This window comes from Podarcis tiliguerta (assembly GCF_965153285.1).
Source record: "Podarcis tiliguerta genome assembly, chromosome: 1".
In the NCBI taxonomy this organism is placed as follows: Eukaryota; Metazoa; Chordata; class Lepidosauria; order Squamata; family Lacertidae; genus Podarcis; species Podarcis tiliguerta.
Window position 1 is genome coordinate 20,685,559 of NC_139534.1, and position 20,003 is coordinate 20,705,561.

The 20,003-nt window shown below is 42.7% G+C and overlaps 1 protein-coding gene across 1 annotated transcript in view; it reads left to right on the forward strand.

Moving 5' to 3' along the window:
- Positions 1-19,774, forward strand: part of HAT1 (histone acetyltransferase 1) — a 28,431-nt gene extending 8,657 nt beyond the window's left edge. Inside the window, exons 3-11 of the mRNA XM_083411969.1 lie at positions 252-327; positions 1,329-1,449; positions 8,699-8,878; positions 9,127-9,248; positions 9,752-9,856; positions 10,418-10,524; positions 15,126-15,277; positions 15,902-16,018; positions 19,386-19,774. Coding sequence (XP_083268095.1) covers positions 252-327; positions 1,329-1,449; positions 8,699-8,878; positions 9,127-9,248; positions 9,752-9,856; positions 10,418-10,524; positions 15,126-15,277; positions 15,902-16,018; positions 19,386-19,553 — 1,148 coding nt within the window. The 3' untranslated portion in view covers positions 19,554-19,774. The remainder of the gene's footprint in view (positions 1-251; positions 328-1,328; positions 1,450-8,698; positions 8,879-9,126; positions 9,249-9,751; positions 9,857-10,417; positions 10,525-15,125; positions 15,278-15,901; positions 16,019-19,385) is intronic.
- Positions 19,775-20,003: the final 229 nt, after the last annotated feature.

Here is a 20,003-nt window from a genome sequence, read left to right on the forward strand (position 1 = left end):
AAAAGTTCTGAAGAAAAGAATCCGCACTTCCGTCCACCAGCTAAATTAACATAAGATAGTTTTTATAATGGGGTAATATTTATATTTAAGGTTTAGAAAGTAAAACTATGGGATATTATAAGTGAAGAAAGCCTGACTCCGGCAGGCCTTTGAAGCAGAAAAAGGCAAGGAAGTATTAACTGATCTGGACTTCTGTAAATTAAGTAAAACATGTTGGCAAAGTTTATAATCAGTGCTTTTTTTCTCATCAGTCCGTTTTCAGGAGGATTTGGAAGATGACAATACAACATTTCATCCAGAGTTCAGCCACCAAGTTTTTGGGGATGAGTAAGTGATGCAAGAAAGTGTCAGAAATAAGTTAAGAAGTTGAAATTAATATTACATATTTGTACTAGTGCAGCTATTCTAGTGAGCATTTTTGTATGGCCTTATAATTTTCTGTAGTTGCAAGGCTGCAAGCCCTACCCGCTAGGGCTGGGCGATATATGGTTTTCAACATCATGATATATCACCTGCTAAACATCATGATATACTGATATATCACAATGTCTGAAATAAGGATGGAGCTATGTAGAGGCATTGGCTGGCTTCATGGTTTTTTGCTGCATAATGATTTCTGCATATCACATACACAAAAACATAATGATTCACAATATATTGCAAGGTCAAAAATTATGAAACTGATAAGACAATATGGACTTCAAACCAGTTTTGGACTATATATCAATATATCACTATTATTATAGCTGACACTCACAAAAATAACACAAACTCTGCCGATGCTACAAAGTATATACAATCATATCTCGGGTTACAGGCGCCTCAGGTTGCGTGATTTTGCGTTGCGCACCGTGCCAAACCCGGAAGTACCGGAACGGGTTACTTCTGGGTTTTGGCACTTGCGCATGTGCAGAAGTGCTAAATCGCGCTATGCGCAGAAGTGTCGAATCACACGGCGTTGCAGGTTGTGAATGCTGCGGGTTGCGAACGTGCTTCCCACATGGATCACATTCGCAACCCAAGCTTCCACTGCAAATGTAGCCATACATGTGTAAGGTGAAATACCTGCTGTACCTATCACTGACAAACTTGTAAATTGGGCTCATTTGTTTCATGAGACACAATTAGAGAAATGACCAGACCGTAATGTTATGTTTGGGTGAATTGAAGGAATTTTTAAAGGCAACACTGAAGGCTCTGTTTTTAATAGTGTGGTAAATCCTTCATAATTTTTAACAGTAATGACATCTATCTGTATAGGAGAAGTTAATTTTCTTGGTGGAGTTGATTAGCATTCAGCTATAACCTAATTTTTCTTTCTCCTGCAGTGAGGTTGCCTTTGGTTACAAGGGGCTGAAGATTCTTTTGTACTACATTGCTGGTAACTTGTCAACACTGTTTCGCATTGATTATACATCCAAAGTTAATGAGAACTTTGACTGTGTGGAGGTAAAGTCAAACGTTCAGATGTCACCTTAGATAAATAAGTTTGCCATTGTAGCTGAACCCTTCACTTTACTCTTCTCAAGCTTTTTACGACCTCACGCTTGTTCCCAAAATCCTGCACCATTGCACTTATCACTTAAATCAATGGAAATTATACAGATGGTGGTTTTGATCATTCAGGCCCCCCCCCCTTTTTTTACATAATTCTACTGTATTTTTCCATTTCAACAACACTCAAAGCAGTATACAACTTTGTTAAATGGCAATCCTTTCTCACAGAACCAGCGGTAGTTTTCTTATCCAAAAGGAAAACTGCTCTTCCTTCAAATTGCTGCTCTTAAGATCTGCTTCTTGGCCAAAGCCTTTTCTGCATTGTTTAAAGCTCATCATACAAATTCATCCACTCTGTCTGTCTCCTTGTGTTCATATGCACTCCAGGTTGTGGATTGGAACACTATGTGACTTCTGTGTAAAGCAGGCACAGGCAAACTCGGCCCTCCAGATGTTTTGGGACTACAACTCCCATCATCCCTGTCCACTGGTCCTGTTAGTTAGGGATGATGGGAGTTGTAGTCCCAAAACATCTGAAGGGCCGAGTTTGCCTGTGCCTGGTGTAAAGCCTAAAGAAATTTCAGGAAGAGCGATATAGCAGCACCCAAGTGACTAAACATCTTTAAAGTACTTGGAATGAACACCAGTTCCTTAAAACATATATAAAAACATTTGGAATAAATTTGCAGTTCAGGTATATTTTTGCCGTTTTTAAGAGTAGCGTTGAAAATCCAGCTTGGTACACACTGAGGGAAAACAATAGCACTGCATAAAAACAGGTTTGTTTCTCCTTAAGATGTGATCTGTACAGAAATTTATCAGTGTGTCTGGTGCATTGATTAGGAGCAACAACTGTTAAAAAACATAAGCCTCGTGCAGTACAGAAGCATTGTTTACTCATTTAAAACTGAAGGAGTCTTAATTTGCATATATGCTGCAGAGCTTTCATTTTTATATTTTAAAGACAAGCTCACCAGAGGCCGCAATTCATAAATTGCCACAAAGGAGTTGGTCACCCATTGATTCTAGCTAAAGCAGATGGCTGTTTCAGAGAAATGTACCTCCTCAAAATCACAGAGAAATGTACTCCCTCAAAATCACAGAAGTTGTTGTGTCTAATTATCTGCGGCACCAGTATCATTACATCCCTTCATACATGTAATGGTTCTAGGGGTTGCTCGTGCATAAGCCGGTGCAAACACCTGGCTGGATTGCCTGAGTGAACCTTTTCTGTCTGGACAGCCACTCACCCGTGGCTGTCTCAATCGCTGGCAGAATCCGTCAGTGGGCGTTTCTTAAACTTCTTCCAGCAAAGAAGCTCTTTGACGCCTAGTCTTCTCCTACTCTCTCTGCGCAAAAGCCTTCTGCGCAAGGAGGGCGTAGGCAGCGGAGGACCTCTACTCTCCCCGCTGGTCCCCGGCAAGGAGTCATGGGACCGCCTTGCCGCTTCCCCCATCTGCCCCCCTTCTCCACTGGTGCTACGCTGATTCTCTTCCCCAGAAGATGGGCTGCCTCTCCCAATCCCGGGACGCTCTCCGGAATCCCTCTGGATTTTGCTCTCTCCCTCCGGCACTGATGGCAGTTCCCTGACAATACAGAATCGCATTATTTATGAGTGAAATGGTTGCAACAACTCTGTAAGTTAAGTTGGTATCATTATCCCTCATATTGCAGGCTGGAGGGAGGGTCTGGGTCTGGGGGAGAGCAGCACAGAAGGCCCAGTAAGTTCTCAGCAGAGGCAAGGCTCAGTCCAGAGACTTCCTCGTTCACAACTCAGTCTGGTGCTGCACAATCACCAGTCACCAACATTATACTCACATTCCCAAAGAGGCCTTTCTTACTACCCACCAAGTCACCTCCCTCCCTCCTCCTCCCACTTGAATAAGGTTTGAAGCAAGCATTCTGTTGTAACCAATAGCCTGGATTGCAGTGTATGGTGCTCACAGCAACTTCTCTGGTTTGTAAGTGTGCCCACAGGCTCAAAAAAGTTTGGCAACCCTTGCGCTACACCATCTGTCCACTAGCTTTCAGCTTGACTTTTAATCCAGAGTTTTTTTTATCCTCCATTGGTTTTTTTAAAAACTCTTTTTCAGAGATTGGATTTCTGGACTAGCACTTCTGTGATTGGTTACTCAAAGCTGGTCTTGACTAAATGTATACCAGGGGTGTTCGAATAATCACTGTTGTGAATTCCTACATAAGGTGACCTGCTCAACACATCGTGGACTAACGCTCAGTTTGAATTTGCTAGATTTCACGCTTCTCCAAATGTTGCAGTGAAATTCCCATCCGTTTAAATACATTTAAACTGATGAGAACTTCATGGCAATATTTGGAGAAGCGTGAAAACTAGCAAATTCAAACTGAGCATTAACATGCGTTTTGAAATTTATTTATTTTGGGGGGGAAAGTTACTAATTAATGTGACTATTAACAGGTAAAAAAAATGTGAAACTGACACTGATTAGAAGATGACTAATTCATTCATCCCTAATGTATACCTTCTGGAATTGCTTTGCAAAGGCACCCCTTCAGTATATACATCTGAAGCATTGTGTAGTTCTTCACAAAACTGCACAAAGAGAAGTAACAGCTGCCACCCTGGTCTCCATCAAGAAGTTGGCTGTTTTCATGGGGCATAGACATAGAAGTTGTATGAGTGCAAAATTTGGTGTATTTTTATTTGTGTTTAAATTATTTGGTGAAATTCCTTCTGTGCAGCCATGTCCCGCATTTACCATTCTAGTTACCCTAAATGTCCTAATTCTGAAGTAATTTTTAGATCCCTAAATCATCTCAAGTGTCTGCCTGAATGTAAGGCTTCTTGTTCGGCAGAATGAATACTTGCACATGTCAAGTGGAATGTCATGGGGAAAGGGGCGTTCTTACATCCTATGATGTATCTGATACAGATTATCCCTCCCCATCTTCTGCATTTGGCCTCACTGAATTAACACAATTGTGGGATATTAAGGCACAAGTATTGAGGACGTGTATTGGGGGAAGGGGCAGCAAAGCCACATTAAGGGGCAGGTGTTAGGAGCTAGCTGCTTTGCACACTGCATTAATAAACACAAACAAGGGTATTCACCAGGTTTAGCAATACATTTCCCTCGTCAGACTTCCATCCTGTTTCAAAATCAAAGAACCGTTCAGCAAGAGATTGGTAAAGACGTTTACTGCATAAAAAATGTCAGCCCTAGATATTTTTGAGGCTTATGGTTTTTTTCCTTACAGCTTCTTTTCCGGGGTATACCCAAACTGGTTGTTTTTCTTAACGATGCCTATTCCAAGCATAATTCCCATTGAGTTCAATAGGACTTCCTACCAAATTAGTGTCTTTAGCAGTGATGGAGAACCTGTGATCCTCCAGATGTAGTCCAGTGATCTGGAGTGGTGGGAATTGGGAGTCCCTAGAACATCTGGTGTGGTTACGGCCTGAATGTGTTAATATCAGCAGGTTCAGTAATACAGCACATCTCCGATTTCAGATTTTCTTAGATAGACGTTATAACGCCACACAGTTGTTTACCAAGGCCGTATGCATTGCAGAACAACCCTAATCTTGACCGCTGTTCTTCCTTTCCAATAGGAGCAGGCCGTATAGCTGCGTGTGTATTTAGTGCTGCATTTCTTGTTTTTAAATCTAGCCAGTCCACAATCTTAGAAATCTGAAACTTATACATATTAGAGGGAAAGGCCAATTGTAAAGAAATGTGGTGTGGACTATCATCTCCCCCCCCCCCCACCACTTTGCCATCTTTAATTGTTCTTTAACACATTTTTGTTGTTTTTAATGCAGCCTTTTTTGTATACACTTTTTCCTTCTGTTCTCTTTCTCCCCTTACCTACATGTTTTTCCCCTCACTCCCTATTTTAGTCTTCTTGGCCCCTTCTTTCTTGCTGTATATTCACACTCCCCCCTCCTCCAAATGCCTTTCTTAGAAGCAGGGCCAAATTTGAATAAAGGCTGCCTCAGGTGCCTCTTCAGAACCTCTGCTTTGGTTACAGCTCAACTTGGGAATAATCATATATACGGTATATATGGCCGTGAGGTTATGCAGAGCGCTTATGCTCCACTTCTGTGGTCATTTGAAGGAAGGCCTTGTAAATCAGAGGCTGTAACTTCTAGGTAAACTTGAACCTTTATCATAATTGGCACTTCTTCACCACTGCTTATTGTCTAAAAGGAAGGCTGAGATGTTTTGTGGGAGAATAACATACTAGAATGTGCCAGGAAGAACGGGAACCCGCTTTTCTCTTGAATACTCGGATATCCATCTCCCGGACGACTTTCTCTTTGCGTACTCTTGCTTCTAACTGTTGCAAAAGATTTTATACCCCTCCATGGAACAAACTGCCTTTCAGTAGATCGGGAATAGGGAACCTGTGGCCGTCAAGATTTTGCTGAACTGTAACTCCATCGTCACCTACAGTTGGTCACGCTCACTGGGTTGATATGAGCAGCATTACTGCTAGGTGGCAACCTGTTTGGGATCAAACAAACTGAGGAAGGGTGGGATATCAATTGAACCAATAAATAAAATATCCTGAATGCCACAGGTACCCAACCCATGCAGTAGGGAGTAGAACACAATAAGAAGTCCTTATCAGGACTTCAGAATAGGTAAAGTCTACCCAAAAGGTGTTTCTTTACATTAGATGCATGATATGATACATAGCATAGTATGTGGTGTGTTATATTAGTAAAATATTGAGAAATAGTAACAAAGGGTTCTATATGGGGGAAAGGGAATTAGCTATAACTTTCATCCACCTCTCTTCCCTGTTAAAACGTACATTTAAAAATTTGCCATTCTAGCACTCCTGAATAGTTTGGTTTTTTAAAAAGTACTCTTTAGAAACTCAATTGGTCTTCCTAATTTAGCTGCAGGCACGTTCTTGCTGCACTTTTACTAAATAAATTTAATATAGGAAAATGTTCTTAATTTTTATTTGAAGGTGTCTAATCAGTAGCACAAGACAAAATCAAGTACCGTATAGCTACCGAACATGACGCACATAATGGCTCTTTAGGAAGATAAGGCTGATTAAATATGAAAGTTGGTGGCACCAAAGCATTAATAATGGAGTGTGTGTAGACTGAACTCTGCCCATATTCTACAACCCCCCGATATAGCTGATAGTAAAGGATTATTCATTTGCAGGTGCATAGCTTCTACTTAGGGGGACTCCAGTTGAAAGGACAGGAATTAGCAGTGTGTTGTATTAGCCTTTTGTAGTGTATTTTGTCCTAAGCGTCTTAATTTCCCTGTTTTGAATGCTAAGTAGCAATGGTCTTGGTTCAGAATTAATACTTATCATGCATGTAAACGGTGTGAAAGAGCTGCTTAGTAAGTTAACACAAAGTGTTCTTGTGTCAGCCCTTATGGAAATAGATACAATACAAACATTACAGCTGAACTCACGGCAAACTCCATTAAGTAAAAACCTGGACTCATTGTTGGGAAGCAGGGTTTGAATAGAACGTCAGCTCATTTTGTTGAATGTAATGTCAGGCTTTTAGGGGTTGCATGGAGGGGGTTAGGGTTTTGTTAAGTTGAGACCAATTCATTAAGTTTTATTGCCTGGTGAGAAGCGGCACTACGTTATTGTGAAACTTCATCAAATATTCATGGTTAAGGAGAAGTAGTAAATGTATTCAATCAAGTGGTCTTTTGGGGGCCTGAAAGGGATTATGATGTCTGCTCAGCTGATAGTCTGTAACATTCAATTTGGCTGTTTAACAAGGCTAATCTTAATTCAGTTTTGCTTGTAAAACCTCCCCACCCTTTTGGTTAAATTGCATTTAAAAAAATCCTTTGGGCAAAAGAAGTTCCTTTTTTTTTTCCTTGAGTCTTTAGCGCATAAATTATATTGGCTTGCCACCATGCTCCCAAGTCTGTATTTTCTTGACACTTGAGTGTTTGGGCTTTTTCCTTGTATGTGTAAACCAGAATTCAGGCTGGAAAAGAGTTTGTCCTGTTGCTGCCAGTTAGTTCCTTAAATACCCTAATTTGTTTGGGTTGCTTTTGCTTAGCCTTGAGGGTGTGGGATTGTATTGCACACGTGTTCCTCCGAAAGAGTGATCAAAGACTGTTCACTTAAGAATTCCATATTGAATGGTAGACGTCTGCAAGAAGCAGATACAGTGGGCCTGCCCAACCAGCATATCAGCAGACCAACGTTGCATTGACTGCATTTAATAAGTGCGCTGAGATGCCTAGTCAGGACTTAGCGGCAGGCAAGAAGGAAGGAACTCTTGAGAGTCAAGAATCTAAACTAGATTCTCCGTTTTTTCTTCCTTTTAGCTTATCTAAAGTTTAACGAGCTAGTGGCATTGACCATTATTGGGGTGGGGAGTGGTACACTGTCTTAAAATTTCCCTTTTCTTAGACCCTTAGGGTAAAAGGTTACTAGCTTCTTTATTACTGTAATGAAATGCCAGTGCTCCAGGTTGTTGTTTTTTAAAAGAAAGGCAGAATCTGAATCTTGTGTTCGTGGAAAAGCTGTTTTCTGAAGTAAGATGCTTCAGTTTAACCTGCTATTAAACTGAAATATCTTACCATGAGTATATTACCCAAAGCACAACGACTCATCAGGAATGTTGTCTTCCCGACTCAGCAATTAAGTTTACTTAACATGCACACTTCTTATTCCAGTGCTGATAACATTCAAGATCCTGCTTGACCTTGTATGTTTTAACCTCCTGCCCTGCCTTACCTCAAAAGGAAGGCGACTGAAGAGCAGGCCACAACATTATTGTGTATCTGTGTCCACCCTTGTGCCCATGAGAAATGGTCTGAGGGATCAGGCTGGTTTTTTGCCTCCAATAAGGGACAGGCAGTTTCTCTGAGCACAGCTTAAACTGGGAACGCTGCAGTATAACATATTATTGGTGGATCCCTTGAAAGAGTAGATTTGAAGAATGTGATAACGGACTAGGGGGTGCGTATGAATGCTCTGAGCTTTGTAAACTAAGGGCCACAAGGGGGCACCTAGTGGCGAGGTCCTATGTGTACCATTTTGTTGTGTCTGGGACAAAGACCTGTGCAGAATTTTTGGAAACCACATTGGGTGCTTTAAATAGCGCTTCAACAATCACAGGGCATAAGCACGCCACCCTATGTGAATTCTAGAAATAGTCAATTCCTTATTCTCAGTGCATCTCTCTCTCTCTTTCCCCACCTCTTGTTTTCAGGCAGATGATGTGGAAAGTAAAATTAGAGAAATTGTTCCACCAGGCTTTAGCACAAGTACAGATGACTTTGTATCTCTGCTGGAAAAAGAGGTCAATTTCAAGCCGTTTGGGACATTGTTACATACATATTCCGTGCATAACGAAGAAGCTGGCGAAGACGTAAAGTATCAGATATACAAGGTAAAAAGTGTGTGTTTGGTGGTGTTGGTGGTGGGGAGAAACAGAGCCTTCCGACAGATCTTTCCTGGCAACTTTTAAGTGACCCTCAAATAATTGCTTGTGCTATGTAAAACGTTGCTATTTCTCCAAGATCACTTTCAGTGTGCTAATAAAACAGTTTCCCACAGAGGCACTTTATATGGCTCTGTGATGTGCTCTCTTCCCTTCGGTGAAGAGTTTCACCTGACTTCTCCTGGCTTTTTCCCTAGGCTGACATCACATGCCCAGGCTTTCGAGAGTATCATGAAAGGCTTCAGACCTTCTTGATGTGGTTTATTGAAACAGCTAGCTTTATTGACGTGGATGATGAAAGATGGAACTACTTTCTAGTGTAAGTACAGTTCTAAAGCAACAGTGGACCTTATTACCTCCACAAAGGCTGCATTTTAATTGTGGCTGGCCAATTATTGGGGACAGTATAATGATATTTTTCCCAGGAAAGAGAAAACTATTGTTTATCAGGCTGGAGTTTGTGTCCATTATGCTTTGCGAGACCTTGAGAATAGAGCCAAATTAAATACTGTTGTCCGTTGGAGCCCTGAATGTAGGGCTTAAACAGTAAAATGAGCTTTGCCTGTGTTTTCTTTTACTTGCCACCTATTCATCTTTATAATAGGCAAGTGCGCTGAAGTGCTGTAAAGAGGTCTGATTTATCCAAGTTGCTGCACACCAATTAAGTGAATTGTACATTCAGAACATAGCAGGTGTACCCATTGGGCCCTCACAGAGTAGCTTGCTGACACTGGAAATTCAGTCAGAGAATGGAAAAGAAAATGGACACTGCATGGGAGCGCGACTGTAATTGACCTGCTTGGCTTTCTGTTTTATCTGCAGATTTGAGAAGTATAATAAGGATGGAGCTACGCTCTTTGCGACCGTAGGCTATATGACAGTCTATAATTACTATGTGTACCCAGACAAAACCCGGCCACGTGTAAGGTAATTGGCAGCATAGCACGTGCCTTGCCTTTTATTTCAGAAGAGAGTACTGTTGAAGTTCCCAATACTTGTTTATAATTGTGCTAATTTTGTGGGCTTTTTAAAAAAAAATTTAAAACTCTCGCCTGGCTTTGCATTTATTTATTTCATTGTCTTCATCTGAAATGGGGTGGAATCTCAAACTCTTAGTGCAATTATGTTCGGAGTCTATAAGGTTTTTGTATGTAAAGCCTTATGTATAGAGAGAGTGCAATTCGCTGTGAATAAATCTGTAAATAAATTTTCTGGGGGTTGAGTATACAATCAATCTCAAACGCCTTGGCTTCCCAGTGATCGAAACCTGGAAGTGATTTTTTCGGTTTTTGAACGGTTTTCGGAAGCTGAACGTCAGGCACAGCTTTTGTGTTTTCCGATTGGCTGCAGGACGTTCCTGCAGCCAATCGGAAGCCGCGCCTTGGTTTTCAAACGGTTTGAACGCATTCTGTTCAAAAACCAAGGTACGACTGTAGTTCTTATTTTTTTGCTAAGTATTTTTTTTTCTTCTTCTTCTTCTATGTGTAGCCAAATGCTGATATTGCCTCCATTCCAAGGAGAAGGTCACGGGGCTCAGCTTTTAGAAACAGTTCATAGGTACTATATGTCATCCCCTGCAGTGCTTGATATAACAGGTACGTGAGTCTTTCGCTGGAGATAAGAATTAATTTATATGAAATGCTGAACACTGCTTCCCTGACAGTCGGTGCCATAACTTTCTGAATTCATCTGTCAAAATTAAATGATCTTTCAAAGATTAACTTAAGCAGAGGTCAAGGTTAATGCTACCCTTCCTCACAGAAAGAACTGTGTATAATGTAATTCTTCAAATCCTTTCCTTCCTGGGAACAGTGCACCATGGAAATCCATTCCCTAGCATGAAAGGATTACCAGTTAATTAGCCATTTTTATTTCAAAGTACGCAGCTGACTTGACAAGAGATTTAGGTTTCTGGAACTCCTTGCAGAGCTTTCTTCCTTCAGGCAAAACACTAAATCAGTGAGAGACATTGGTTTACTAATCACTACAACTGTACACTCCATTCTTAAGACCCCAGAGAGCAAATGTACGGACGTCAAAAGAATATGAACTTGGAGAATGAGAAAATTAAAGAAAAGGATATTGGAATGAACTTTTGAGGCAATGTGGAACAGAAACCGCCCTGTGGCATCCTGTGCTGTGGTATCACAGCATACGCTTCCATGGACTAGTCTACTTTGCAAGATGCCACAATGCATGGCACAAGATTCTGTTTCTTGATGCAACTGGGAATGCACAGAAGGGCCTTCTCTGTAGTGGGGCCTCTTATTTTTGAAATGACCTCTCCTGCAGCTACATTTGTCTTCCTCGTTGTTGAGGTTTGTTGTTGTTGTTTAGTCGTGTCCGACTCTTCGTGACCCCATGGACCAGAGCACGCCAGGCACTTCTGTTGAGGTTTAGACGTTGGCTAAAAACACTTCTTTGTATCCAGATCTTTCCAGTTTGATAGGGTAACATTTCACCCCAAACAGCAATGTGCAGATTTGTATTTTAAGTAAAGGTAAAGGGACCCCTGACCATTAGGTCCGGTCATGGCCGACTCTGGGGTTGCGGCGCTCATCTTGCTTTATTGGCGAGGGAGCCGGCGTACAGCTTCCGGGTCATGTAGCCAGCATGACTAAGCCGCTTCTGGCGAACCAGAGCAGCGCACAGAAACGCTGTTTACCTTCCCGCCGGAGCGATACCTATTTATCTACTTGCACTTTCGAACTGCTAGGTTGGCAGGAGCAGGGACTGAGCAACAGGAGCTCACCCCGTCGCGGGGATTTGAACCGTCGACCTTCTGATCGGCAAGTCCTAGGCTCTGTGCCACCCGCGTCCCTATTTTAATTACACACACACACACAGTTGTTAACTTTTGATATATTTTATTTATCTTTTGCTCTATATTGCCCTGAGTTCTGTTAAAGAAAGTGACTCAATAACTGACTAAAGAAAAGAGGGTAGCTTCTGGATGTTTATCTCATGACAGTTCATTGTGGGCTGTTAAGAATATCACTGCAAAGAAAATTCATTTGTTTGGATAGGTGACTTCTGCTTGCAGTAAGATTCCCCCCCCTCTCCCCCCCCCCCATGGGGTGGTGCTTGGTTTTTTTCCTGATTCTCCTCTATTGCTGCAGCTTCTATGTTGTATTCCATGTTTCTTTGGCAGCTCCTTCAACTAGCAGTGGACTAATAGGAAGGGGGAGGCGCAAAAAAAAAAAAAAAAAAAAGCCCTGTTCTGCTTTGTTAGGATGCCTTGGATATAACCCTTCGTTGAACTTCTCAGGAATTATATTTACCAGTCCATTTTTGCTTGGATTTTAATATACTGTGGGTGGGGTGGGGGATGAGCCAGCTACTTTAGCCGCACAGTAGGAATTTTGCCTTTTAAAATATAAACATGACCTTGTATATCACCCACATGCCCTATCACAAACTGCTTTTGAATGTTGGTGCACTTTGAAAGCCTGTGGGGCTTCTGGAACTAGTTATGCAGTTGTTTGAGTCACAGCCATATGAGGTATAGTTCCATTCAGCAGCATTTCGGTCATTTTCTTGAATGTAAAGGTAAAGGTAAAGGGACCCCTGACCATTAGGTCCAGTCATTACCAACTCTGGGGTTGCAGCACTCATCTCGCTTTATTGGCCGAGGGAACCGGTGTACAGCTTCCGGGTCATGTGGCCAGCATGACTAAGCCGCTTCTGGCAAACCAGGGCATCCGCTAGCTAATTTTCTTATTACACCATCAGAAATGTATTTTGTGTAAATACAGCCTGAGCTAGTGGAGAAAGGAAGACTTCAGCACAGTGGTACCTTGGTTTTCGAACGTCTCAGAAGTCGAACGTTTCGGTTTTCGAATGCCAAAAACCTGGAAGTAAATGCTTCCGTTTTCAAATGCACCTCAGAAGTCGAATGGCTTCTGCTGATTTTTTTTTCTTTTCGATTTTCTCTATTGAATTTGCAGGCCGCCCTTTGCGCCTCGGTTTTTGAACGTTTCAGAAGTCAAATGGTCTTCCGGAATGGATTACGTTCGAAAACCGAGGTACCACTGTACTATGCTACCAGTGTGTGTGTATGTACCGTATTTCCCCCCCTATAGGACGCACTTTTTCCCCTCCAAAAATGAAAGGGAAATGTGTGTGCATCCTATGGGGCGAATACAGGCTTTCGCTGAAGCTTGGCGAGCGAGAGGGGTCTGTGCGCACCGACCCCTCTCGCTCTCCAGGCTTCAGGAAGCTATCCGCAAGCCTTGCGAGCCTGGCAGGAGTACCCGCCGGGCTCGCAAGGCTTGCGGGCGGCAGCCCGAAGCACGGGGCACGCTCCAGAGCGCACCCCGGGCTTCGGGCAGATATCGGGCAGCCCCACAAGCTTGGGGGACAGCGGGGAGGCGGAGTGCCGCCATCCCGCTATTCCTCGACCTGGTTTGGAGCCTGTCCCCATCGCCAGCCCCACAAGCTTGGGGGACAACGGGGCAAGCCACTGCCCCACGGAGGCTAGGGAGGCTGTCCCTGAAGGCAGAAGAGGGAAACGGAGTGCTCCTTCTCCCTCTTCTAGCTTGGGGATGGCTTCGGGGGGGAAATAAAATTTTTTTCCTCGATTTCCCCCCCAAAAAACTAGGTGCGCTCTATGGGCTGAAAAATACGGTATGTTTGTTTTTAAACCTCACTACTAAGTTAATACTAAATTAACCCTTTGGCCACAGCCTAGAGATCCTTGATGTACTGAAACGTCATTTTTTATGTTCAGTGGGAATAGAACTATTTTCTTTTAACAGCAACATGTTTTGCCACAAACTGGTTTTGAGAATCCTCCAAATTTCAAAAACTCCTTGCAGTTGGATTCTTGGCAGGAGTAGAAATTCCCCAGTCAGGCGTAGAGCCGAGTAATGCAATTTGTTTTGGCATGTACCTGTATGCTAGCTATTCCTCTAAATCTTGAATTTCAGTCTTGTTTATAATTAAAGCCCCACAGAAATTCCACATACTTCCCATCATCTATAAAAGCATTATAAAGTACAGTAATACCTCCGCAAACATACACCTGGTCTAGTGTCCATTCTGGCCAACGTCTGCGGCAAACCCGGAAGTACCAGAACAGGTTACTTCTGGGTTTGCTGCTTGTGCATGTGCAGAGACTCTAAAGCGCACTTCATGCATGCGCAGAAGCATAAACCGTTCTGCGCGCATGTGCAGATGCGGCGCTGTGCCCTGCGTCCTTTTCGGCTTGTGGCCGGAGCTCCAGAACGGATCTCGGTCGCAAAACAAGGTACGACTGTACCAATTGGTGACGAAGGACAAAATGTTATTTTAATTGTGCACGTCCGTAAATGGAATATTCTATCTGAATCTTTGAGCCAGAGATGTATTTACAGCTTCTCATCCTTGATAGTGCATAGAAATGAAAGTAGGCCATACGATGGCAGACAGCAGGCTTCTGCATCAATGCATGGAACATGGTGTGTATTTTTTTCTCCAGTAAAACTGCTCTGAAGCAGACTTCAAATTGCCCTGTGGAATAATTTGCTAGGGTGCATGCTCTTTTCGACAGGGAGCTTGAAAGGTATGGAGAGATGAATTTCTCTTTTTCATCCATTTAGCGTTGCTGCTGTTAAGGGGAAATTGGGTTGGACAGTCAGGAGCGGGACAGGAAATTATGAAAGTGAGATGGCATTCAGAGTTATACGGCGGCTATGCGAAGGGGGCAGCAAGCTGAGTGGATTTACAAGGAAGTCAGATTTACAAAATAGTAGTTGCTTTAAGGTGAGATTGAAATAGTTAGCCTGCTGATGTGCTTTTCATGAATTTGTTACTTGGTGAATTAGACCTTTTAATTATTTCATATGACAGAAACTTGATAATTTGGTAAGCCTAGTTCACATAAATTTGCAAAGATCTTAAACACTGTTTAGGGCCGGGGGCATTCAGTACTCCCTCTTCTAATTCCCTAGCCCAGTGGTTCCCAATTAGCCAATTACTGAGAACCTATTTTACAAAAGCTAAGCCATGGACTTTCGAAAAATTGTGATAACTTTACGGTAGTTACCTGTGCAAAGCAATTTTTTTGAAGAAAATGTGGGGTAGCCCCTAATAAACAAAGGATTTCAGTTATACTAAAAAAACAGAACATAAAATTTGTGGTATTACCATGCCAAAACGACAGAGATTTATGGACAGGAAAAGCAAATTACAAAACACTTCTCCTTTGTTCTTCCAGCTGAAGATCCGTCTGAAAATTATGTGAAACTACGAGATTTTGTATTAGTCAAACTGTGTCAGGATTTACCTTGCTTTTCTCCAGAGAAGCTCAAGCAAGGCTTCAGTCAAGATATGGTAACCGAAGCTCAACAAAAGCTGAAAGTGAATAAGGTACACGATGCTTAAAATATTGTATTGATGTGATGATCATCCCTGTGGGCATTGTCTTTCCGCAAACAAGATGAGTCCTTCTGTGCAAAGACAGGTTCTTGACCTAATAGAGGCTGCATTAATGGGAGAGGGCATTTTTCCTGATTCGCCCTGGCAGTCCACTGTGCCCTCACCCCCCAAAAAAATCTGCTGTAGAAGAGCAGGTGGGAGGGAGGCTACAAGAGGAGAATGTTGTTGAAAACTGCTCCCTACCTCTTCATTGGTGGACTCCTTCATGAAAGGCAGCATTGTACTCAATGTTCAATCCTATGTCTAGTGCCTTAATGTTCAGAACAATTGTAAATGAAACAAATCTCCTTTTAGTGCCTGAGTTCCCAAAGAACCGGTAGACCTAGGTAGGTTTTTGAATCCCAGCCACCGTTTCTAGAAGATATCGCTTGGCTTGCATAAGTCATACCATCATATTTTGGCTGCCAGGAACAAACTTCAGTCTGTGATTAGGAGTTACATGTGTCAGGGTATAAAGATAGAGGATAGGCTACACAACCTTGAAATTGTTTCTCTAAACCTTGTATAGTGACAGTTCTTGGTCTTGATTCATATGCCATTCCCCTTGTTTTTAAGCAACATACAAGACGGGTGTATGAAATTCTCCGGCTGCATGCAACAGACATGGGTAATGCAGAACAATCCAGAAGCTACAGATTGGATGTAAAAAGAAGACTGATGGGCCCTTACAAGGTGGCTTTTAACTTACATGGATATTTTAAAGTTGTTTTCATTGTAAACTGTTTATACCAAAACTTTCGTGCATAATTATCTTTCCTTTAATGCACCTCTTTAAAGCTTTGTCTCAGTACTTTTGTTAAAGCGTCAGCCAAACATTACTGCTACAGATACGAAGGTGCAGAGTACTTTACATAGTCTCAATAAAATGCAGTGCTAAGATAATTGTTTTGTCAGTGCAAGGATTTCTGCTTGCACAATGGGACCTTCTTTCCCCGCTGCACACTCACTAAATATGTTATAAGGGTCCTCCCAACCTTCTGGAGGAAAATAGGTGGGTACACTGGTGGGGCTCATTAGAAAAATGCAGCCCTTTGAGTTTGATTTCTGATCTCTTGCTTCTTGCAACATTAGACATGTAATGGTAACTGTAAAGGTAAAGGGACCCCTGACCATTAGGTCCGGTCATGACCGACTCTGGGGTTGCGGCGCTCATCTTGCTTTATTGGCTGTGGGAGCCGGCGTACAGCTTCCGGGTCATGTGGCCAGCATGACTAAGCCGCTTCTGGCGAACCAGAGCAGCGCACGGAAACGCTGTTTACCTTCCCGCCAGAGCGGTACCTATTTATCTACTTGCACTTTGATGTGCTTTCGAACTGCTAGGTGGGCAGGAGCAGGGACCGAGCAACGGGAGCTCACCCCGTCGCGGGGATTCGAACCGCCGACCTTCTGATCGGCAAGTCCTAGGCTCTGTGGTTTAACCCACAGCGCCACCCGCTTCCCTTTTAATGGTAACAGTAGCATATACCAAATACACTTAAATACAGTGGTACCTTGGTAGTCGAACAGCTTGGCTCCCGAACAAATCGGCTCCCAAACGCCGCAAACCTGGAAGTGAGTGTTCCGGTTTGCAAACGTTTTTCGGAAGCTGAACATCCGATGCGGCTTCCGATTGAGTGCAGGAAGCCCCTGCAGCCAATCGGAAGCTCCTACAGCCTTGGTTTTAGAATGGTTTCGGGAGTCAAGCGGACCACCAAGGTACCATTGTAAAGGTAGCATCCCTTTCAGAGAGTATGTGGATAAGAGTTCTAAACAGATTTCCCTAGTAAAAGGAATAAACTAGACAAAAGCAAAAAAAAAAAAAAATCAGTCAGTGGCCAGTATTTAGAGGCTCATGCACAAAGCATTTGAGATGCTGCACATGGGATGTTTGTGGCTGGCTTTTCCTAGCAGCAGTCCCTTAAAACGCCTTACAGCTCCAATGGGCACCCCAGTCTTCAGGAGAGTTTGAGAAGTAGAGTTGCTAGAAGGGGAAAGCTGAAAAGCCCCTCTGCATGTGTGGAAGCTGCAGTGATTTTGCATCTTGACTAGCAACAGTTAAGTGGGCTTTTTGTGGGAAACGGTACTAATAGGCTGTCTTTGAATATCTTTGAATGCTCAGCATCAGTCCTCTGAGCAAGTTGTTTCACTAAAAATGAGAAGCATTGTTTGTCATAATATTGGATAGAATTCTACAATAACTAATTACGCGGGGGCGGTCAGAAACTAGAGGATTATACTGCATGTTTTGCAGTATGGCTTAGAACCATTGCACTTTGAAATAAGCCAGTTATATAAACCCAGCCAGACGGGTGGGGTAGAAATAATAAATTATTATTAATAATAATACTAATTTCCATGTAGGTAAAAATTTTAAACCATCTGTTCCCAAAAATCTCACTTAACAGTTACTAATCCATTCATAGGTAAAGGTAAAGGTACCCCTGCCCGTACAGGCAAGTCTTGACAGACTCTAGGGTTGTGCGCCCATCTCACTCAAAGAGGCCAAGGGCCAGCGCTGTCCAAAGACACTTCCGGGTCACGTGGCCAGCGTGACATCGCTGCTCTGGCGAGCCAGAGCCGCACACGGAACGCCGTTTACCTTCGCGCTAGTAAGCGGTCCCTATTTATCTACTTGCACCTGAGAGTGCTTTCGAACTGCTAGGTTGACAGGCGCTGGGACCGAACAGCGGGAGCGCACCCCGCCGCGGGGATTCGAACTGCCGACCTTTCGATCGGCAAGCCCTAGGCGCTGAGGCTTTAACCCACAGCGCCACCCGCGTCCCATTCATAATAACCACATAATATGAACTGTCTCTTTTAAACCAAAAAGCTGAAAGAGCTTTTCGGTTTGTGGATGAATGACGGTAGATCCTTCCAAATCGCCCTTTTCTCCCCTTGTGGGAGGGTATGGAACTATTTTATCTTCCATGAATGAGAAAGCACCTTGAGGTGTGGATTTTTGTGGGGGGAAAGAGCAGGAAGGGAAAGGATTAATATAGCCTTGTAGCCATGGGAGACCAAGTAATTTCATGCAGGCGGATGAGTGGGGTGATGAAGGAGAGGTTGAGTGCTTTGTGCCCCGTACATAAACTAAAATGGCTGCCAGAGGTGGTAAACAGGCTAGTAACTTTTGTAGGCTTATTTACAAGGTTGTGTTAAAAAGCCTCACATCCATCGCTTGGTCAGTTTTCTGGTCAGTGTGGCCCTAATTTTATACTCCTGATCTTTTGAGAGAGATTCCGCGTTGTCAAATGTTCCTTTATATTACAGGGGATACAACGTAGGGCCTCTGTAAGTAAAGAGTACCTTCAATGTTTTAAAAAAAGACACAGCATGTGGTTTAAAATGATCAAATAATTAAACTAGAAAAGAGCACCCGATGAAACGTAACATTCAAGGAGACTGAGAGGGAAAGACAAAGGGGGGGGGGGAATCTGTTAGCATCCTGTGCTACCACTCGGCTCTTTAACCATTTCGATCTGTGATCTCTAGATTTGATGCATCACTGGTTCAACACAGAAAAGTTGTGCTACATCTTCTGTAGGAGCCGAACCAAACCATATCCATGATTAAATCCTATTGAAAGCAAAGGAATTGGATGTGCTCATATCTGCCTGTTTTCTGATTGTACCTTTTGCAGATGAAAAGCTGGGGCTTTTACCCTATACCAGTAATGGCCAAACTTGGCCCTCCAGCTGTTTTGGGACTACAACTCCCATCATCCCTAGCTAACAGGACCAGTGGTCAGGGATGATGGGAATTGTAGTCCCAAAACATCTGGGGGGGGGGCAAGTTTGGCCATCACTGCCCTGTACTGTCAACGTACAGTAAAACATAAAAATGGAAGGGGTTGACCAGTCATTTGGAATTTCTGGGCAAGTCTTAATTTCAAGGAGCATATGAACACAACAGGGTTTTCTGAAGGATCTTTTCCTGAGACCTTGTTTAACCCGGAATGTTTTTCCGGTTACTTTTAAATAGCAATTTAGCCTTATAAGGAGCAGCGTGTAGCAATTGCTGCTCATGTGTGTAAATTTCTTTTTGCATGGTTCTTTTGTAGAAAAAGCAGAGAGAGATTGCTAAGATGAGAAGATGTTTGAGACCAGAAGAGTTGACCAACCAGTTGAACCAAATAGACATAAATTTGCAACACAAACAGTTAGAAGAAACCTTCCAGCAGCTTGTTTCGGATTATCGAAGGGTCCTAGAACGGCTTGCTCAGGCCTGAGGATTCTCTACAGGAAGCGTGCAGATTTCCGTACATTGTGTTGTGAAATACATCATGATCACTGCTTCACTGCAAAATTTCTCGTGACATCCTAATCACTTCCAAGATGACTGGTTTTCTGTGCGTTTTCAATATTTTCTATTTTTGTGTTGTAGATTTTAAAAAGCTGTACTTAGATTTGGGGGCACTTTGCTGAAATAAAGTAGATTGAGATGCACTAATTGCAGTGTGGTCTGAGTTTTTCTATCGTACTTGAAATGTTAAGCTTACTAATTAAGGTGAAGCAGTACCATCTCAAAGTACAATTGCATAAACATCAGTGCACGCTGAAAAAGAATATAAAGATATTTGGTTGAAAGGTGGGGGAAATAAAGCATAAATTGAATATATATTTTTGTGGATACAAAATGATGAAAATAAGTTTTCCTCCTAACCCAAATTAGATGGGAA